Here is a 22,248-nt window from a genome sequence, read left to right on the forward strand (position 1 = left end):
AGATATTTTAGCCTCAACTTTTTGGCAGACAAGAAACACAGTAACTAAGAAACGTGTCCAATGATCACACAACTGATAAACAGAAGGGCAGAAATTCAAATCCACGTCAGTCTGAGTCCAGAACCCAAGCACTTGAACATTGTCTTCTGCCATCCTCTCTCATATTGCAGTGATGGCACCTTCAACGCATGGACACCTAGGTAGACAGTCTGAGGTGAGCCTCCCCTTTACAACAAGTCTTTTTGTAGCTTGATCTTTCCCTGAAGGCAACGTGATAAATTCAGAGGTGTAAAAGCAAAAGCATCAAGTTAGCCTTCCTGCAAAGGTATGCAAGGAACCTGATTTTCTTGTGCAACCACGGGAGTTTCTTCAAGCAGCAGTTAGGAAATTCAACCATGCCTGAGCTCAATTCTGTGTTTCAATAGCTGTCAGAAACATATGCATAGCCATTCCATGTTGCACAATTGTGTCCAATACAGATGGACTCCAACTTAGCATGGTTCAACTTAAAATCATTTGCCTTTATGATAGGTTTAACTGGACTTAACTCCATTGTAAGTTGGGGAGCATATGTTTACTCTGTTGCAAATTAATGAAAGAAAGGGTAGGAAGCAGGGAGTGGGAAAAATTTTCAGGTTAGGGTTACATGGTCATTACCTGATGATCCACATTTAGCTCTGTGATGGTCAATTTCATGTTTTGTCTTGTCTTTCCAACCAGGGGGAGATTATTTTCCCAAATAAGCAAGGATAGAGATCCAGGTAACTCGACTTGATTGAGTTATACTATCTAGATATGTGGTCAAATTTCATTCTGAATGTTTCTGTGAATGTGCTTTTCGGTAAGATTAGCATTTAAAACAATGGACCTCAGTACAGAAGACTGCACGCCATAATGGCCTGAGTACCCTAGAACTTAAAAACAAAAAAAGAACAAAAAGACTGTCTTCCCCCAAGCAAGAGTAAATTCTGCAGCAGACAGCCTTCACAGTTGAACTGCAACATCGGCCATCCCCTGGGTCTTCAACCTCATGGTCTTTAGACTTAAACCGTAACGTCAGCTTGTACCTGGGACTCCAGGCTGCCAGGCCACCCTGCAGATTTAGGATTTGCCAGCTTCCTTAATCACATGAATCAGTTTCTTAAAATAAATCTCTCTCGACCGATAGATGGATAAATATCCTATTGGTTTTATTTGTCTGGAAATCCCCTAATACAAGCTTTCTGCACCAAAACATTGCTGCAGAGATCTGAGTGTTGTTTCCACATGTAAAATATCCGGTTATATATCAGACATTTTCGTGATTCCATTAATCAATACCTGTCCCTTTGATTATTGACTACACAGTTATGTCAGTAGTTTTCTCTGGGTCTTAAAAGATGTTTCTTCATCATTTGATATGACTGGGGACTGCAACATATTCAGTTCAATGGTAAAGTTGAGGACTTAATTACAATTATTATCACTGAAGGTAACAATCCCTTGAACATGGGCAGAGTCCATGTGGCACGTGCTAACCAGAAGACTGAATGAACTTATCCCACTTCCGACCTTGCCAGTTAATTGCACTCCCTTTCATTACCACCCATATAGCCTACACTCATATTGGTTGGTGTCAATTAAACCAGGCATTGCTATAGTAATAAAAAGAGGCATGGCTGACTGAATGGCAACTTTGCCAGGCATTGTTCTAAGTGCTTTATAGGGAACACTTCAATTCCCTTTCACAAGATCTCTGTGAAGTAGTGTTATTATCTCCATGTTTGTGGATAAAGGCACTGAACCACATAAGAGTGTCACTTGCCCGAGATCAAACAGGTTTCTGTACACTTAAGCTTCTGCTCAGAAAAAGAAAATATCATCAGAGTGAACAGGCAACATACAGAATGGGAGAAAATTTTTACAATCTGTCCGTCTGACAAAGGTCTGATATCCAGAATCTAAAAGAAACTTAAATAAATTTACAAGAAAAAAAAAAAAAAACCTCATCAAATGTGGGCAAAGGTTATGAGTAGATACTTCTCAAAAGAAGACATTAATGCGGCCAACAAACATTTGAAAAAAGCTCATCGTCACTGGTCATTAGACAAGTGCATCTCAAAATATCAATGAGATACCATCTCACGCCACTTAGAATGGCGATCAGTAAGAAGTCAGGAAGCTACATATGCTGGCCAGGCTGTGGAGAAATAGGAACGCTTTTACCCTCTTGGTGGAAGTGTAAATTAGTGCAACCATTGTGGAAGACAGTGTGGGGAATCCTCAAGGATCTAGAACCAGAAATACCACTTGTCCCAGTAAACCCATTACTTGGTATGCACGCAAAGGTGTATAAATTATTCTATTACAAAGGCACAAGCACACGTATGTTTATTGCCACATTATTTACAATAGCACAGACTTGGAACCAACCCAAATGCCCATCAATGATAGACTGGATAAAGAAAAGTTGGCACATAAACACCATGGAATTCTATACAGCCATAAAAAAAGAAGGCGTTCATGTCCTCGGCAGGGACATGGATGAAGCCGGAAGCCATCATTTTCCACAAACTAACACAGGAAGAGAATACCAAACGCCGCATGTTCTCACTCAAAAGTGGGAGTTGAAAAATGAGAACACATGGACACAGGGAGGGTAACATCACACATCGGGACCTGTCAGGTGTCGGGGACAAGAGGAGGGAGAGCATCAGGACAAATACCTACTGCATGCGGGGCTTAAAACCTAGATGACGGGTTGACAGGTGCAGCAAACCATCATGGCACATGTGTACTTTTGTAACAAACCTGCGCGTACAGCACGTGTATTTCAGATCTTAAAGTAAAATAAAAAGAAAAGAAAAGAAACAAACATAGTAACCCCAAAAGTAACACCAGTTTAGAGATAGCAGAATAGAGATTTGGTGAATGACAAGATAGATCAGAATAATTATACACAATACCGCATATAGAGAATGAAGAAAGAAAAGATTAAAGAGAGGCAAGGAGACTAAAGGTGTGGACAAAGAAAGTAGGATGAACATCATATGGGCATTATAGAAAATGAAATAAGAGTGAATTTTGAGAAAATAATATTCAGAGAGAAATGGCTGGTAATTTTCCAGAATAAAGGAAACACATGATTTGCTGATTCAGGAAACACACTTGTACACATCATACTAAAGCTACAGAAAAGTGAAAACATAGAGATCATAATAGCTGAGAAAAAACACATTTTCTTCCGGGGAATAACAAAGAGTTTGTCAGCAGACCTCTGTCTATCAATGAATGGAAGCCAAAAGCAAAGTCTGCGAGAAAATACTGCCAACATAGAGAGTTGCATTCCTAGCTAAAGTATCATGAAATAATAAGGAAGCTGTGATAGACAGGTAGGAGAACCACCCAGAATCCCTGTCGAGGACGGATTTCATGTCTGTGAGGCTCAGAGTGCAGGTAGGAGCCAGTCAACAGCCACTTGTCCCTGAGGACATTACCTGAGCTACCTTGCTCTATCTCATGCCCTTCCCGAGGTGGACCACATGCAAGGACAAATCCAGGAAGGGGTATAAAGATATAGCTAACTATTTCCAATGCTGAATATCTCTGATGAGCCATTTTATCTTTAGAGCTTCTCTGGGTATCCCAAGAGGCTTTTGTTTGGCCTGAAGTAAGCATGAACTTCTTCCTCTGCCCACTCCTGCCTCCTTCCTGTCCGTTCCTCAGCTGCTGATCCGGGATAAGTGTCCTGCACACTAAACTCCATCACAGTGTCAGCTTCATGCAGAACCTAACGCAGAAGCAATGATAAGGGAGAGAACCTAAAAACTCCTAGTGTTGACACCAACAGAAACCTTGTTAAAGAAATTTCCAAAAAATGTCATTTAAAGAGATGTAAAGTGACCAAAAGAGCACGACTGGAAGTGCCAACAGGGAATAGTAATGCAATACACTGACAAATAGGTGTGAATGAAAAACAATGACTTATGAAACGGACACAGTGAAGACTATGAAGCCATTGAACAATCAGTGAAACAAGAAAGAATGACATATTATAATTAATGCATCACGTGCACAAGGGCAGCATCCTTGCAATTTAAGGGGCACATGACCTGCAGCATCCCACCGATTTTTCACACATTCTTTCCCTGAGAACTAAACATTGTCAACTCTGCTTCAATCTATATCTGTGGTGCAGTTTATTCCAGGGGAAATAATTGATTTCATTTGATAATTTTGCAGGTAATCACCTAGCTACATGGTGATTTCCGTCAGTTTGATTCCCAGGCCTCTGTTTGTAAGGATTAGTCAGATCAATGTTATTTTTGTAGCTAAGTCCCTTAATATTTTCACTCTTATTCTCCCCAGAGCATTTGGTGGACTAGTCCACATGTCCGTTATATTTGATTTGGCAACGTATAAAAACAAATTCTTGATATAAACATCGTACCTATTTAATCCTGTTTTTCGAACATGTCTCATATACAGAATTCTTTTCAATACACAAATTAGGACGCAAAGAGAGTACATGAAATAGCCAAGTAGAATTTTCAGGAAGCATCTCATTATTCCTGATCCTTGAGCAAGGAAATTACTGTTCTGATTGCTTCAGAATTATCCAATTCTATTCCTTTCTTGTCCATAAACTCCCTGTTTTTTAAAAACACAAACCTTTATCAGTTGCAATTGTGCATCATTGGACGATGGGAGCGTCCAAAGAGAATGCCAAGCCCCGGTCTCCACTCATTTCACCACAGAGGAACCTGCAGCCCTTGAGCCACAACCATTGGCACAAGCATGGAAGATGACTGGGACTGAAACAGTATGTGCGTTCCTTGGTGTTTCCCTATTACAGGGAAGAGGGACAGAGAATGATTTTTGCTTGCTCTGTGACTCTTTGCTCGCTTGCTTGCAAATGTGGTGATTTGGAGATGTGAATTTGTAGCTGGTAGTGGGGCATGTCTCTTGCTCCTTGCAATGACTAAGAAAAAGATGATGAGGCACTAAGAGAACTAAGATGATCCCTCCTTTCTCCTCCTGGGATGTCAATGTTAAATTTACCTTATGTTGTCTTCTTGGCCTGTTGAGTGTGTGTTTGTTTTTCTATATCTGTATTGCTGAGATTCAAAACAGTCGTGACTTTCCAGTTACTTTTTAAAAAGTATTGTTTATATCTAGCACTCACTTCCGTGGAGAGAGAACATATTCTGGGATTTCAGTCCTTGGAAATGTATGATAAGTTGCTTGAAAGCCCTGTATTTGTCTATTGCATTGTTGTTGTTAGTACTTTCAAAATATGTTGTAAATTCCCCTTCCGAGTAGGATGCTGACACCTGATTAGGATGTCAATTCAAGGAAATGATAAAACGGACCCTGGATAATCTACAAAAACAAAATCCTTCTGCAGCTCATAATATCGTGATAAAACCCTGGCAGGAGAGACCAACTGCAGAGAATTTCACCTGTGGCAGAGCCACAAGTGCTCAAGAGAAAGAATGTGGGCAACGCAAGATGCTCCAGAGAGCTTCCGTGAACAGTGCAGGTGGAAAGATGGGGCCGATGGCTGATCAAGGAGGCCATGGAGAAGTCTGTTTTTCATTTTAGGCCCAATGCTGACTAACTGTGCTGGGGCCATAATACCTCCACAGCTCTCCTTCAAATAGATAAACTAAGGATTTAGGGCCATTGACCCACCTTATCAGGATTAGTACTCATTTTTGCATTTCAAGAAAATCTCTTAAAAGTATTTCAAAAAGAATAAGAAAGTTTGCTTCCAAAAGTGACTGAAAAAAATCTATCACAAAATTAACTGCAATAGTTGTCCCCGTGTGGTGCTTTGAGACTGTCTTACACATCCCTAATAAAATTATGGAAGCTGAAGCCTCTTTTCAGAGATGTTTGCCTTTGCAGGGATAAAAAGTAACTATGGAGTTGTTTGAAGAACACTGCATTCCCCTCAATCACTTTATTCCTATCAGGCTCATTGGTGCTGCATGAACTTGCCAGAAGTTTTCTATAGGACATAAAAATGTTCCACCAAAGAATGTTATTTCTTGCATACAGTTCTTAAGCCCTTAGTCTCGTGAGTAGTCATTTTTGTAAATATTGAATGATTAGGACTTTCTTCTTGTGTGTTGCCTTTGTAAATTCAGAAACTTTACGGGAGCGTTAGTGAAATAATGTTTAAAATGCACCATAATCCAGCTGTGGAATGCTGACTGGGAGTGTAAGGGTGACTGACATAGACAAATTATAGGCAAGGGAGAGGAGAAATGGGTCTTGATGCTGAAGACTGGAATGGGAAATGAATACATCTGATTATTCATCTCTGTGGCTGAAAGCAGGTAAAGGGCAATAAGTGAGCATCGGTGATCTAATGGTGTGTTTTGCTGAAAGAAGGAACTAAAGGAATTGGCGTGCATCATGTAACTAACAAATTATAAGCATCATACCAAGTAAAACAGTAGTAGCAGATCAAGGATACCCTCATTAAGTTTTGTCAACACGATCCATATCAAGGAATTCCCATTGAAATACATGACTGAGGATTCAAACATATTATAGAAATACCGAGATCAATTTTTTTTTTTAAATAACATATACCCTTTCCAAATGTCCCAACCAAAGATACTATTTCCACTCATTTGGATTCATCTGCATCAACTATTTTCCAAGTTATAATCTTTTGTTAAAAAATAAAAATAAAACTTCATGACCTTCAACTGTACATCACAGAGAAGATGGGAGCGTCCAATGAGAGGAGCTGAAATCCCACTCTACCCTGAATCACAGGAGGGACACAGCCATTGAGCCACAGCCATGGGTTTCCCGTGTGCTTAGGGACCCAGCCAAAAAATCTGTCTTTCTGGGTGTTCGTGCTTGAAGACTGAGGAGGAAATTTGTATTTGCACTCTTGTTGGGAGCTTCTTTTTTTTTTTTCTTTCTTTTTTTATTTTTATACTTTAAGGTCTAGGGTACATGTGCACAACGTGCAGGTTTGTTACATATGTTTACATGTGCCATGTTGGTGTGCTGTACCCATTAACTCATCATTTACATTAGGTATTTCTCCTAACGCTATCCCTCCCCCATCCCCACACCCCATGCCAGGCCCCGGTGTGTGACGTTCCCCACCCAGTGTCCAAGTGTTCTCATTGTTCAATTCCCACTGATTGGTGAGAATATGCCGCTTTTTGTTTCCTGTCCTTGCGGTAGTTTGCTGATTATGATGGTTTCCAACTTCATCCATGTCCCAACAAAGGACCTGGACACATCCATTTTATGGCTGCATAGTATTCCATGGTGGATATGTGCCACATTTTCTTTATGCAGTCTGTCATTGTCAAGACTTGGTTCCAAGTCTTTGCTATTGTGAATAGTGCCGCAATAAACATACGTGTGCATGTGTCTTTACAGTAGCGTGATTTATTATCCTTTGGGTATATACCCAGTAATGGAATAGCTGGGTCAAATAGTATTTCAAGTTCTAGATACTTGAGGAATCGCCACACTGTCTTCCACAATGGTTGAACTAGTTTACACTCCCACCAACAGTATAAAATTGTTCCTATTTCTCCACATCCTTGCCAGCACCTGTTATTTCCTGACTTTTTAATGATTGCCATTCTAACTGGTGTGAGATGGTATCTCATTGTGGTTTTTATTTGCATTTCTCTGATGGCCAGTGATGATGAGCATTTTTTCATGTGTCTGTTGGCTGTACAAATGTCTTCTTTTGAGAAGTGTCTGTTCATATACTTTGCCCAATTTTTGATGGGGTTGTTTGAATTTTTCTTGTAAATTTGTTTAAGGTCTTTTTAGATTCTGGATATTAGCCCTTTGTCAGATGGGTAGATTGCAAAAATTTCCTCCCATTCTATAGGTTCCCTGTTCATTCTGATGGCGCTTTCTTTTGCTGTGCAGAAACTCTTCAGTTTAATTAGATCCCATTTGTCTATTTTGGCTTTTGTTGCCATTGCTTTTGGTGATGTATTCATGAAGTCCTTGGCCATGCCTATGTCCTCAATGATTGTGCCTAGGTTTTCTTCTAGGGGATTTATGGTTTTAGGTCTACCATTTAAGTCTTTAATGCAACTTGAATTAATTTTTGGACAAGCTTCTTTCTCTGATCGTTTGGTCACAGTCTTAGTGGTTGAAAGACATGAATTAATAGGTATGAGTGGAAATGTCTCCTGCCTACACCATCAATAAGAGAACAAAGGGAATCAAATGGAAATAGAGAGATAAAAATGATTCTCTCTTTTCCCATCCCCAATTTTGTCCCCAACCTACTTGAATGTTCAGGTAATAATGTGTTTTTTTCACCTCCAAGCACATGGGCCTGACAAAAAACCCACTACATTTATGTGGCAGGATAAAAATCCCACCCCAGTGTAGTGGCTGGTATGATGGGGTTGGTCCTCATTCTTGATCCATCACAGCCTTTCTCCTCTTTGATTGTGGCCATCACTCCTGGATAAGCGGGGAACAAATGCGTGGTGGGGAGGACGAAGCTCGAAAGAGTGGCATTTATTCTTTCACCTTATTGTAAAGGACCGCCATCAAACATCTGGGGTCACAGGCCAAATGGGCTAGCACCTGAATAGGGCATTAGTGGAGCACAAAAGGGCCTTGACTCCTCTTCACTCGCATCCTCAATCCAGTCCCTGCCATGCAGCATCTCTCTGATGTGTGTGACAGGCCGGTCCTGCACCTCATGGGCCTGCTACTGCTTCCATAATTCTTCTGAAATCCTGAAATATGTCCATCATTTAACTAACTGTGCTCCCAAGATCTATACAGAGGCATTGGTGAACCACACGTGCTTTTGGGGGATTGACGTTAGGCAAGGACTATCTGGTGGCCTGGATGCTTGTTGAGGTATTTTGTCACGCACTAGAGGGAATTTTGTGTTAACGAGGAATAAGGTACATAATTATTGTGCTTGCTGTAATCCTCGGACTGGCAGAGTGAATTCTGTCCCTTCCAGGGACTCGGTATCCCTTCACAAATACATCAAGGGCCTTCCTTACCCAGAGTTCTACAGTTACTGGGTTACATCTGACACCAGCACCCAGGTTGATCTCCCAAATGTCACTCCAGTGCCTGGTCCACCCGACATTTGTATTAGCCTTTGAGTTTGTCAGCCTGTCAGAAGTTAGTCAAAGTAATGCTTCTTTAAGTTAACATATCTTACAGGAGATACCTCAAACAATAAGGAAATACATCATTTATTTGCTTCACCTTACTCAGTCTCCATTAGAGCGTGAATTCAAATGAAATTGCATGAACAAGTGTTTTGTCTAAACAAACTTCAACAGAGTGGGATGTCTGACAGAAAGGGTTGCCTCTTGTTTTTACACTCACTGAATTGCTTTTATTTGCAAATGTCTTGTTTTCTTTTTATACGCTTTCATTACTCTTGAGTCAATAAGCAGGAATTGGATTGCCAGGTCACAGAGTTAAGTGCCCATTTAATTTCCAAGGAGCTGACAAATAGTTTCTGAAGGGCTGTGCCATTCTACATGAGCACTATCAGTGCATGAGAATTCAGTTGTTCAACATCTCTGCCAACACTTGATATGCTCAATCTTTTTATATTTCTATTGATGTTATTTTTAATGCACAAATCTTAACTGTATGCATTTATGGGGTACAATGTGATATTTTGAAATATGTATTCAATGTGGTAAGACTACCCCAAGCTGATGTCCATCCCCTCGTTTACCTATCATTTTTATCCTGAGACACATGAAGTTTACTTTCTTGGTTGTCCTGATTTACACAATCCATTACTACTGACTGTAGCCATCCTGCCGTGCAATAGATCTCAAAACGTATTCATCCTGTGTATCTAGAACGTGTCCTCCTTTGACCGGCAACTCCCCATTTTCTTCCTCCCACCCCTCCCCACCCACGTCCCAGCCCCTGGGGAGCCGTCATTCTACTCTCCACTTCTATGAATTCAGCTTTTTAAGATTCTACCTATAAGTTAGACATTTAGTATTTGTCTTTCTGTGCCTGGCTTATTTCATAACTTAGCAGAACGTCCCCCGGCTCTATCCACAGTGTGCCAAATGACATACGTTGCTTTTGTCAAGGTTGAGGAGCATTCTGTCGTACCTACATACTACGTTTCCATTACTCATGTACCCAATGATGAACTCTTAGTCAGCTTCTGCATCTTCACTGTGGTGTATAATGCTGCCGTGAACACGGGAGTGCAGATGTCTCTTCATGGTACTGATTTCATTCCCTTTGACTATAGACCCGGAGCAGGTATGTGGGATTTCCAGACCATATTGCAATTGTATAATTTCATTTTTTGAGGAATTTCCACACTGTTTTCCGTAATGCCTCCACTACTTCACATTTCCACCAAACGTGTACAAGAGTGCCCTTTTCTCTCCATTCTCGTCAACACTGTTATGACTTTCATCTTTTCTGGTAAAAGCTATTCAAACAGGTGTGTGAGGTGACATCTCACTGTGGATTAAATTTGCATTGCCAGGCCAGGCGCAGTGGCTCACACCTGTAATACCAGCACTTTGGGAGGCGGACTCGGGTGGATTGTGAGGTCAGAAGTTCAAGAGCAGCCTGGTGAAGATGGTGAAACCCCGTCTCTGCTGAAAATACAAAAATTGGGTATGGTGGCGGGCACATGTAATCCCAGCTGCTCAGTAGGCCAAGGCAGGAGAATTGCTTCAAGCCGGGAGGCAGAGGTTGCAGTGTGCGGAGATTGTGCCACTGCACTCTAGCCTGGGAAACAGAGAGAAACTCACCCTCAAAAAAAAAAAAAAAAAATTGCATTGTCTTCATGATGAACTGAGTATTTTTAATGTACCACTGGCGGTTTGAGCTGCTTCTTTTCAGAATTGTCTATTGAGGTCCTTTGCTGATTTTAAAATTGAATTATTTGCTTTCTTGCTATTGCATTGTTCATATTCCTTCTATATTTTGGATATTAACCTTTTATCAAATGTACAGTAGCAGTATTTGCTCGAGTTCTGTGGGCTTGTTACCAACAAAAGGGGTCCCCCAAAAGGTGGTATCTCTCCCTGTTCGGTGTTGTGAAGCCAATATGAGAAATTGCAAGTGAGTGTCAGGCAGTGCAGGCTTTATTCCTTGGCCATGGACTTTACAACAGGAGGTTGGCTCACAAATCAACTTCTCACCTCGGGAGAGGCGGAATGTCACAGACATAGGGTATCTTTAACGAAGGGATTGGGCATTGAAAGCAAGGGGAGGAATAATCATGTCTTTTGTCTGGATAGGTGCAGAAATTCTCAAAAACAGAATGCCACCTGCTTTATTCCCCATTCATGGTTTCCTTCAGTCATTGTCACGGTGACTGTCAGCTGTCATGGTGCTGGTGGATGTGTCAGTTCGTATGGGAATTTGATTATAATGAAGTTCCAGGTTCCTCTAAGATCAATTGAGCTGCCATTTTACATCCCATCAGCCCCAGCCGGCTTGGTCACAATAGGAAATTCTGATGTCAGGTATCCTGTTTCCTTAAAACAAGCAGAGTTAAGGCAGGGTAGAAATTTAACTAGGTTGTGTATGCATTACGTTGTGTAACAGGTTGTCTCCTTGCTCTATTATTTATTATTTTTCTGTAAAAACATCTTTAATTTGACACCATCGCATTTGTGTACTTTTCACTTTTGTTGCCTGGGCTTTCAGAGTCCTATCCAAAAAATCATTGTCCAGGCCTATGTCATGGAGCTTTGCCAAAATATGAAAGTTGAATGGCAACAACAGAAAAATTAAAGAAATGTTAAATAGCAGATTAGGCCCAGTTGGACTGAGAATTGGAGAAAGAGAAGACAGATGTAAAGTCATTGTGAAAATTTCATAGGGACATAACACGTGAGAAAGGAGTGAGGAGAACTGATAAACCTTAAGGATTTGACTAAAAAGCAAAAAGTATATCTCATAAGTAATACTGGGCAAGTTGGGAAGAATCCTAATCAAAGGGAAAATAGCTGGTAATTTCACAGTATTGAAGGAAGACATGATATTTTACTTTTAGGGAGGACACCTGTACCCATCCTTCTAAAGCTTAAGAAAAATAAAAACAGAAATCACCATAGCTGAGAAAAGAAAAAAAGACAGCTACAAGGCCTATAAAGGAATAACAAATAGTTTGACAGCCAACTTCCTTATATCAATAAATAAAAGTCAATATCACAGGAGATGTGTGTCAACACAGAATGTCATTGCTAGCTAAAGTATTATTAGAGAACGAGGCTGTGGTAGGTGTGGATGAGCCAGCGTCCCCTTTAAGGATGGATTGACTGTTTTGGTTGTTGGGAATGCAAGCAGGTGCCAGTCCTGAGCCATTAGACCTTTCCGGTATTACCGTAGTTACCCTTAGTTACCTTGCCCATATACACTGCCTGATCCAGGAGAAGTTGAATGGTCTGGTATTTTGGCACAACGGCAAATACACTAATGGGCCCCTTTATCTTCAGATGTCACCCTGAGATCAGAATAGGATTCCATTGGCTTTGTACTCAAGATGCACTTCTCCCTATGCCCACTCCTGCCTCCCTCCTGACCCTTCCTCAGCCATTGACCCTAAATAAGCTTCCCATACACTAAACTTTATTTCAGAGTTCATTTCTTCCAGGACCTAAGTCAGAAATGATGAGATTTGAGAGAAATGGAAAACTCTTAGTGTAGATACCAACAAAAACGTTTTTAAAGAAATTTCTGAAGAATCTCATTTAAAGAGATGTTAAATGATCACAAGAAGATGATTGGAGGTGCCAAGAAGGAAAGGTAATAGAATGGATTAACAAGAGGAGTAAAACGATGATTGTATAAAACTGACACAAGAGAAATACAACAACAGAAAAAGAAAATCCTTCAGGATGATATCCTTGATGAACATTGATGCAAACATCCTCAATAAAATACTAGCAAATCGAATCTATCAGCACATCAAAAAGCATATCCACCACAATCACGTGGGCTTCATCCCCGGGACCCCCGGGACGCAAGGTCGGTTCAACATACTCAAAGCAACCGTTGTGATTCATCACATAAACAGCACTAAAGAGAAAAGCCACATGTTTATCTCAATAGCTGCAGAAAAGGCTTTTGATAAAATTTAACACCCCTTCATGTTAAAAACTCTCAATAAACTATGTACTGAAGGAACACACCTCAAAATATTAAGAGTTATCTATGACAAACCCACGGCCAACATCATACTGAGTGGGCAAAAGCTGGAAGCACTCCCCTGGGAACCTGGCCCGAGACAAGGATGCCCTCTCACCACTGCAATTCAACATAGTCTTGGGAGTTCCAGCCTGGGCAACCAGGCAAGAGAAAGGAATAAAGAGGATTCAAATAGGAAGAGAGGACGTAAAAATCATGTCCCTGTTTTCAGACATGATCCTATATCTAGAAAGCCCCATCGTTTCAGCCCAAAAGCTTCTCAAGCTAATAAACAACTTCAGCAAATCCTCAGGATACAAAATCAATGTGCAAAAATCACCAGCACTCTTGTACATCCACAACAATGAACCTGAGAGCCAAATCACGAATGAACTCCCATTCACATTTGCCACAAAAAGAATAAAATGCCCAGGAAGACAGCTAACCAAGAAAGTGAAAGACCTCTACAAGGAGAACTACAAACCACTACTCAAAGAAGTCAGAAGTGACACAAACAAATGGAAAAACATTCCATGCTTACGCATAGGAAGAATCAGTATCGTTAAAACGACCATACTTCCCAAAGCACTTTACAGATTCAATGTTATTCCCATTAAACTACCATTGAAATTCTCCCCAGAACTGGAAATAAGATCCTAAAATTCACATGAAACCAACAAAAGAGCCCGAATAGACCAACGCAATCTTAAGCAAAAGGGAGAAAACTGGAGGCATCATGCTACCCGACTTGAAACTATACTCCAGGGCTACAGTACTGGTACAAGAACAGAGACAGAGACCAGTGGAACAGAATAGAGAACGCAGAAATTATTGTTGCTATCGTTATTATTATATTATTATTTTGAGGGGAACCCAGAAATTAAGACTGCACACCTACAACTATATGATCTTTGACAAACCTGAAAAAAGCAAGCAATGTGGAGAGGATTCCCTATGCAATAAATAGTGCTGGAAGTGCTGACCAGTCATATGCTGAAGATTGAACCTGGACCCCCTTCCTTACACTGTATACAAAAATTAACATGAGATAAACTAAAAACCTAAAAGTAAAATCCAAAACTGTAAAAACCCTGGAAGACAACTTAGGCTACACCATTTGGGACATGGACACCAGTACCAGCAAAGATTTCATGACTAAAATGCCAAAAGAAATTTCAACAAAAGCAAAAATTGACAAATGGTATCTAACTAAACTAAGGAGCTTCTGCATAGCAAAAGAAACTCTCATCACAGTAAACACACAACCTACCGAATGGGAGAACATTTTTGCAAATGATGCAGCTGACAAAGGTCTAATATCCAGCATCTGTAAGGAACTTAACCACATTTACAAGAAATAAACCAACAAGCCCATTAAAAAATGGGCAAAGGATATGAACAGACACTTCTCAAAGGAAGACCTGCACAGGGCCAACAAGCAAATAAAAAAAGCCAGCATCACTGATATTAGAGAAATGCAAATCAAAACCACAATGAGATATCGTCTCACATCAGTCAGAATGGCTACTATGATGAAGTCCAAAAATAACAGATACTGGCAAGTTTGTGGAGAGAAAGGGACGCTTACGCATTGTCTTTGGGGAAGTGTAAATTAGTTCAACCATTGTGGAAGACAGTGTGGCAATTCTCGAAAGACCTGAAGTCTGAAATACCATTCGACCCAGCAATGCCATTACTGGGCATATAGGCAAAGAAATAGAAATCCTTCTATTATACAGACATGTGCATGCTTATGTTCATTGCAGCACAGTTCTCAATAGCAAGGACATGAAATCAACCCAAATGCCCATGAATGATAGGCTGGATAAGGAAACTGTGGTACATATACACTGTGGAATCCTATGCCTCCACAGAACAGAACGACATCATGTCATTTGCAGCGACTTGGATGGAGCTGGAGGCCATTACCCTTAGCAAACTACTGCAAGAACAGTGATGTGGTTTGGCTCTGTGTCCCCCACCGAAATCTCACCTTGAATTATAATTCCCATGCTCTCCCCATGTCACGGGTGGGACCAGATGGAGATGATGGAATCATGGGGGTACTTTGCCTCGTGCCGTTCTCATGATAGTGAGTGAGTTCTCACAGGATCTGATGGTTTTAGAAGGGGCTTTCCCCTTCCCTTCTCTCTGCACTTCTCCTTCCTGCCACCACCTGAAGAAGGATGTATTTGCGTTTCCATCCACCATAACTGTAAGTTTTGTGAGGCCTCCCCAGCCCTGTGGAACTGTGAGTCGATTAAATCTCGTTCCTTTATAAATAACCCAGTCTCGCCTATTTCTTCATAGCAGCGTGAGAACAGACTAATACAAGCAGAAAACCAAATAGTGCATGTTCTCACTTATAAGTGGGAGCTAAATGATGAGAACACATGGACACATAGAGAAGAACAACACATATTGGGGCCTATCTGATGGTGGAGAGTGGGAGGAGGGAGAGGATCAGGAAAAATAACTAATGATTACCAGACTTAATGCCTGGGTGATGAAATAATCAGCACAGCAGAGCCCCATGACACACGTTTACCTCTCTAAAATACCTGTACGTTCTGGACATGTACCCCTGAACTTAAAATAAAACGGAAAACAGCCTGATACAATAAAGATTATGACTATATTAAAAATTAAGGAAACAGGCAGGGCGCAGTGGCAGATACCTATAATCCCAGCACTTTGGGAGGCCGATGTGGATGGATCACTTTAGGCCAGGAGTTCAAGGCCAGCGTGGCCAACATGATAAAACCCTGTCTCCACTAAAAGTACAAAAATTACCTGGGCATAGTGGCGTATCCCTGTAGAGGTGGAGGTGGCAGTGAGCTGAGATCGCACCAATGCACTCGAGCCTGGGCGACAGATTGTTGTCTCTAAAATTAAATAAAAGAGAATTAAGGAAACAACATAAGGAGTATATATTATAATTTTGCATCACGTAGATGATGGGAACATCCTAATGAGAGCAGCTCATGCCATAGTCACTACTGGCTTAGGCAATAAAGGCTTTCTAGCCGTTGAGCCACCATAAGCCATGGCTGAATGTGTGGCGAGGTGACCCGGAAATGAACCAGTGAGAACCTCCCTGGGATGTTTAACCTTGCAGATTGTGAAGAAAAACGATGTGGCTCTTTCTCTGTTTTTTGTTTGCCTTTTTTTTTTTTTAAAGAAAAATGTCATGCTGACTTACTGATATGAATACAGAGATTGTTGTGGACAGGTCTCTTGTGCCTTGTACCAAACTAAGAGAAGGATTGGCTTGCTAAACGTTTAAGTAGATTTATAAAATCATCATTTGTAATGGGGCTGTCCAGAAATGGTTAACTAGAGTTCAGTCACGGAGCATATCATATACTATGTTATCTAATAACAAAAATGAGCCTTTTTGTCCTTCTTAATTATGAACCGAGTTATTAGGAGTAGAATAAGTTGTTTGTTAAAGACATGACATCAAATACACTTGAAAGCCTGGCCTTTGAAATGACAGTTCATTGATGACCTTTATTTCTTCAGCATTTCTTAAGAATTTTCTTGTTCATTTCCTGCAACTTAATGTTAGTTAAATGCATTTAAGGAATGTCTTTGCATATATTGTCAGAGACTCTTGAAAGCTATCTTTCTAACTTGAACATAATTTTCAGTTTTGGAATCCCTTTCTCTCCCTCGTGGGCTTCCTAGGAGATTTAAGAAGATATTTTTAACCCAATATCTCTTAAAATTATTAGCCATTACCACCTTCTGAGTTGTGATTTGTGGTTGTTGTTTTGTTTTCCTTTTTTTATTACTTTTTAAAACCTGGTCAACGTTGAGTGTTGTCATATGTTTTTAATAAAAGCACCTTTCTGTTTCTATTATCTGCTTGGAGGCTGGGGTATGGCCATTTCTCGTTCTGCTGATTCACGGAAGATGTTGATCAGAACTGAAGCCAGGAGCCAGACCGCTAGGTCCTTTGATGCCTAGGAACCCTCAGTGGCCATGTCAGGGAGTTTCTGCTCAAGCCAGGTGACTTAGCCCAGGATAACAGTAGATTCTGAGATGAGTGAGAATTGTTCCACACGTGGCCACAGTCATTCCTCTGGCACAGTGGACTTGGGTTCAGGAGGTCTGTCTCTCTTCAAGGATCATGAACTGAAATTGCTAAACTTTGGGAGTTTTCAGTGACACCCTTCAAAGTGCTCACGCTGTGACATGGATCAGCTGAGAAGGGCGGATGCGCTTTTGCCCTGTGGGGCATCTGTCTGTGTAACTTTCTCCGAGCCAGGCCACAAGGGGCGCTTAGGCCGGCAGACGCGCACTGTGATTGGTTGACAAGATGCTAAGCAACGGGACCATCCAGTCACCTTCAACGCAGGTAGGTTTGCTGAGAGACTCCCTACGTGACACTTCATCCAATCAGAAGTGAAGCTGGCCCGAGACTTGGCGCCATGCTGCGTACCCAAGTGCCCCCGCTTCTCCGATCCACAACCGCCATTGTCTGGTCGTGCCGTGTAATGGCCGCTGCCTCCGCCATGGCTGAACCTTCCTCTGAGACGACCTCTGAGGAGCAGCTGATCACCCAGGAGCCCAAAGAGGCCAACTCCACGATGGCCCAAAAGCAGAGCAAGCAGAGGAAGCGAGGGCGCCGTGGGCCCTGCAGGTGTCACGCCAACTGCCGCGGGGACAGCTTCGCCACCTATTTCCGCCGGGTGCTGAAGCAGGTTCACCAGGGCCTCAGCCTTTCCCGGGAGGCCGTGAGTGTCATGGATTCTTTGGTCCATGACATACTGGACCGCATCGCCACCGAGGCTGGTCGCCTGGCCCGCTCCACCAAGCGCCAGACCATCACCGCCTGGGAGACCCGGATCGCTGTGCGCCTGCTGCTGCCGGGGGAGATGGGCAAACTGGCAGAGTCCGAAGGCACGAAGGCTGTCCTCAGGTACACCAGGAGCAAGTGCATTCCCTCAGGAGCCCCCGAGCACCACGGGAACCCAAAGGGTCTTTTCAGAGCCACCCAACATGGCCTGAAAGACCAGTGCCTTGCCAAGGAGGGGACCCCACCGGAGGTTGGGGTGGGTGGTGCCCTTCCGACTTGGGGGGCATGTGGTGTGTGGCATCCTGCGATTTTTCAAGCATTTTCCCCTCAATACTAAACATTGTCAACTCCAATATATCTGTAGTGCAGTTTGCTCCAAGGAAAAGTAGTGGGTGTTTCCGTGATCGCGTTTCATTTCCTCAGTTTCCTAAGTGGTCGTTTTTATTAGTTATGTTTCTAGATTACCTTAATGGTGATATTATTATTGCACTGATCTTTACCTTTTTCTCTCTCATTCTCTTGTGACTGGATGGTGGAATTTTCCAGAACTTCACTATATGCCGTACAGCAACAGAGAAAGTGAATAGGCTGATACAAGAAGCAAGGTAACCTTCCTAAACCTTTTCAACACCTCTCCCATCGCGAATCCATGTAAGTAAGCAAATGAGGCGCAGTTAAAGTGTACATACAGCTAAATACAATTTTCAAGAATCCGTTCATTTTCCAGCTTTCCCGACTCTGAGATCACTATTGCAGTTCATTCTTTTTTTGCCATGATGATAATCTTTTCGTTTCTTTTTAAACAGAAACCTTCGTTACTTCCAGGTTTGTATCAGTAGGCTTAGGGAGTGTCCACAGAAACGGCTCATGCCCTAGTGTTCAGTGGTGCAACCAATGAGTGACTTGCAGTCTATGAGCAACAGTCATTGTCCCAATGTGGGGGGAGTGAACCAGGCTGAACCCACAACAGCCTTGCACTGAAATGCAGTCTGGTGTTTCGGGGGACACTGTTGTGATTCTTCACCTGATGTTTTTGCTTTCAGTGCTTGTCATCAAGGTCATTTAAGGATATGAATCCAAAGCTAGGAGTAGTATATGTTCCTTGCCCCTAGCATCAAGTTATGCAGAGAATGGTCAGCCTTTAGGAGAAGTCAGACAACGCTTATTTCCTCAAGAGATTTACATACTAATATTCATGTTAATGTTAATATCGGTTAGCTTTCATAGTGCTTTCGTCTGGGTCCCAAGTCTTTGTATTTTTAGCACTTTTTCCTATAAGTGTATTGCTGAATTTCAGAGCAGCTGTGACTTTCCCATTGCTTTTCTTTTCAGTGGATCTCCAGCCACCCGAGTATGTGTACAAGAGAACATACTCTGGGATTGCAACCCAAAGGAATTTATTATGTTGTGCCTTGAAGCTCAATATGTGGTCATTTTTGTCAAATGTTTCCCGTGAATTTTGAAACATCTTGTAAACAGCCCGTCTCCTTCATATGTAGAAAACAGTAAAGGATGGCATTCTCAGTCAAACCATGAAACGAAAGCTGGATAAATGACAAAAATCAAAAATTTTCTTGAGCCCATCAGAAGTGGGAAATACATACCCCAGAGGGCCCAACCTGTAGCCACACAGATTATTCTACCTTTGTCAGAGGACAGTTTGGTCAAGAGTGAAATGGGGGTGTGGCAGGATAGTAGCCAGAGCTTCCCTAAATAGTGCAGTTGGGCAATGTGGTCAGGTCACCTCCAGAGCTCCACTTGGGATCCATAGAGAAAAGATGTAGAGCCAAGAAGTCCCCTCATCGGGATTTCCTACTTTCTGTTTTTTCAGAATATTAGAAAAGTGTTATGAAAGTAGTTAAAGAGAAATGCTCACTGCACAAGTGGACCAAGAAAAACCCCCATGAAGACAGCAACAACTAAATCGTTCTGGACGGTGCCGCCGGGTGATCCTACATGTCTGGAGCAACACTTTGAAAACCAAAGACACTTGGCAGAACCCTGTTCCTATCCAGAAACAGAGCTGTGTACCTGGTCCAAAGCACCACATCTCACTGAGTGACTTATTTCTTATTATGCTAATTGTTTTGCTTTAAAGCGCCAATCTTTCTGTCAAATGGGATGTACAAATAAATTTCTAAGTTATCCTTGCATGTCTACTGGGTAATCTGAGGTGTCTTTTTCTGAAACCATATCTTGAGATATTTTACCCTGGAGTGTGTGTTTTCCATTTGTAAATTCAGATATGAACGAGGAGAATTAGTAAAACAGGGTTGACAATGAACTCTGATTGGGCTGTGGGGAGTGAAGTGTGAGAGTTCAAGGGGACTGATGCCTGTGAGTTATAGGAAGAAAGAGAAAAAGCCTGCTTTGGTGTGAAGATTGGCAGAGGAAGCTCACACATCTGCTACAGCATTTCAGGGGATGATTGAGAAGGGGAACCTAGTGAGCAATCGTGATGTCAAGCTGTAGCTTACTGAAAGCGCAAAGTAAGGGAAAGAGCTTTATGGCTTAAACAACAAATAAGAAGTATCAATATATGGAAAATAGGATGAATAGGACAAACATAGTCCAATCAATATTTTCATCAGCACTCCTTGTACCATGGAGTTCTTTTGTAAACATGAGCAGGGACCCAAAGACAGTACAGAGAAAATGAGATGAAAAATTTTAAGGAACATTACCTATTCTAGGTTCCCTAGAAATGGAATCCCACTTGCTTAGATTTGTCTGATTCTTCTCTTTTTCAGACTAGAATCTTTTGTTTTTTGAGACCTTCATGCCTGGCCTCTATGCATCCTGGGGATGATGGAATGCTGTCTGATGGAGCAGCGCAAGCTCCATTGGATCCCTGTCAGCCAGTGAGTCACCTGCAGCCAAGGAGCTACAGCCCAATGTGTGATCAGGTTTCCCGGTCTGAACTCGGAAGAGTTAGTTGTCCAGGAATGTTCAATGGGAGATGAAGGGGAAACCTGTGATTAGATGGGTGTGTTTCTTTGGTTCTACGATGGGTAGTATGCTTTTAATGCTGTTGATGGAGATGTATTTTATTAGTTTTCTAGTGCTGCTGCAAAAATATTCCAGAGACTATCTGACTTAAACACTGTGTATTTTTCATCTCACAGTTCTGGATACCTATTGTCACCTTTTTGTAAGGAGAGCAACCCTGTTGGGCAGGGTCAATCCTCATAATTTCACTTTAACCACATGACCTGACTAGAGACTCTCTCCAAATAAGGTCACATTCTAAAACACTGGGGGCTGGGACTTCTTCCTGTGAATTGTAGGGAAACACAATTCCATCCATAATAGTACATCCTCTGCATCCACTGCACGGCACAAATTAACATCCTCACGTAGAAAATACATTCATTTCATCACAACATCCCCAAAGTCTTAACTCACTCCAATATCAGTTCTCCAATATCTCACCTGATAATCTTCTGTATCTGGAATGGGTGAGTCTCCAGGTATGACTCATGCTGAGATGGGAAGTTTCTCCACCACTGCACCTGTGAAGCTAGACAAGTTATCTGCTTCTGAAAGACAATTGTGGGACTGGTACCGAATAGGGCTTATCAAACGAAGAGCAGGAAATCTGAAAAACTACTGGAGTACATGGGCCCTAAGCACTTTTGAAACCTAGTGGGAACAAATTCTGTTACATTCTAAGGATGGAAAAGATTCTGCTTGGGCTCAATGGTCTGTCCTTCAGGCCCAGTGGGGTAACAGCTTCACACCCTAAGCCCTGGGCAGTGGGGTGGGAGCTCTTCCCCCAGCCTGGGCTGCTTCAGCCCATCCCTCTGAAACCGAGGAGGTGGGACAAATGCTTGGAACTCAGGAGGTGACCTCCGTTTCTGGGACCAAGAGAGAGATGTCCCAGTCCCCTAGTAATGTGCCCCTGGTTCTTGGGGGAAGTGAAGGCCACGCCAACCTCTGATCCAACTTTGGAGTCCTACTTCCCCGTCTCGAAAATGAAGAAATGGTCACAGCTGGGTACCTCAGTCAGTCCCTTTCTTGCAGGTACAATCCAGGAACTCCAACAGCCTCCTTTCATTTCATCCCATTTTTGTCCCCGTTCAGTCCAGTCTGGCAACATTTTTCTGGTATAAAATTCTCAAAAAATCGTTGGCTTCCCATGGAATTCACATGAGTCCAGCCCATCAGACAAGAAGGTGTCTACAGATCTTCCTTGAATATCCATATCTCCCATATCTGAATTCCTAACTTCTGCAGAGATGGTTGATTGGATCCGTGAGACACATGCCTCTCCTCTTAGGCTAATAGTTTTCCAGGCA

The 22,248-nt window shown here is 42.0% G+C and overlaps 2 protein-coding genes across 2 annotated transcripts in view; one reads left to right on the plus strand and one right to left on the minus strand.

Annotated features, from left to right (window-relative positions):
- Positions 1–17,546, minus strand: part of H2BW2A (H2B.W histone 2A) — a 30,452-nt gene extending 12,906 nt beyond the window's left edge. Inside the window, exons 1-2 of the mRNA XM_015127914.3 lie at positions 17,407–17,546; positions 11,637–11,734 (exon numbers count right to left, since the gene is read on the minus strand). Coding sequence (XP_014983400.2) covers positions 11,637–11,734; positions 17,407–17,546 — 238 coding nt within the window. The remainder of the gene's footprint in view (positions 1–11,636; positions 11,735–17,406) is intronic.
- Positions 17,547–17,582: 36 nt separating this feature from the next.
- Positions 17,583–18,533, plus strand: H2BW1 (H2B.W histone 1). The gene is made up of 2 exons (NM_001193918.1): positions 17,583–18,073; positions 18,497–18,533. Exons 1-2 carry the CDS (start codon positions 17,583–17,585, stop codon positions 18,531–18,533), a joined length of 528 nt encoding a protein of 175 aa, NP_001180847.1.
- The last annotated feature ends 3,715 nt before the right edge of the window (positions 18,534–22,248 follow it).

This window comes from Macaca mulatta, chromosome X, assembly GCF_049350105.2.
Source record: "Macaca mulatta isolate MMU2019108-1 chromosome X, T2T-MMU8v2.0, whole genome shotgun sequence".
Classification (NCBI taxonomy): domain Eukaryota; kingdom Metazoa; phylum Chordata; class Mammalia; order Primates; family Cercopithecidae; genus Macaca; species Macaca mulatta.

Coding starts and splice junctions, on each gene's coding strand:
- H2BW1 (NM_001193918.1), top strand. CDS start 17,583: ATGCTGCGTACCCAAGTGCCCCCGCTTCTCCGATCCACAACCGCCATT. Junction 18,074..18,496: donor GGCACGAAGGCTGTCCTCAG/GTACACCAGGAG, acceptor GGAATTTTCCAG/AACTTCACTATATGCCGTAC.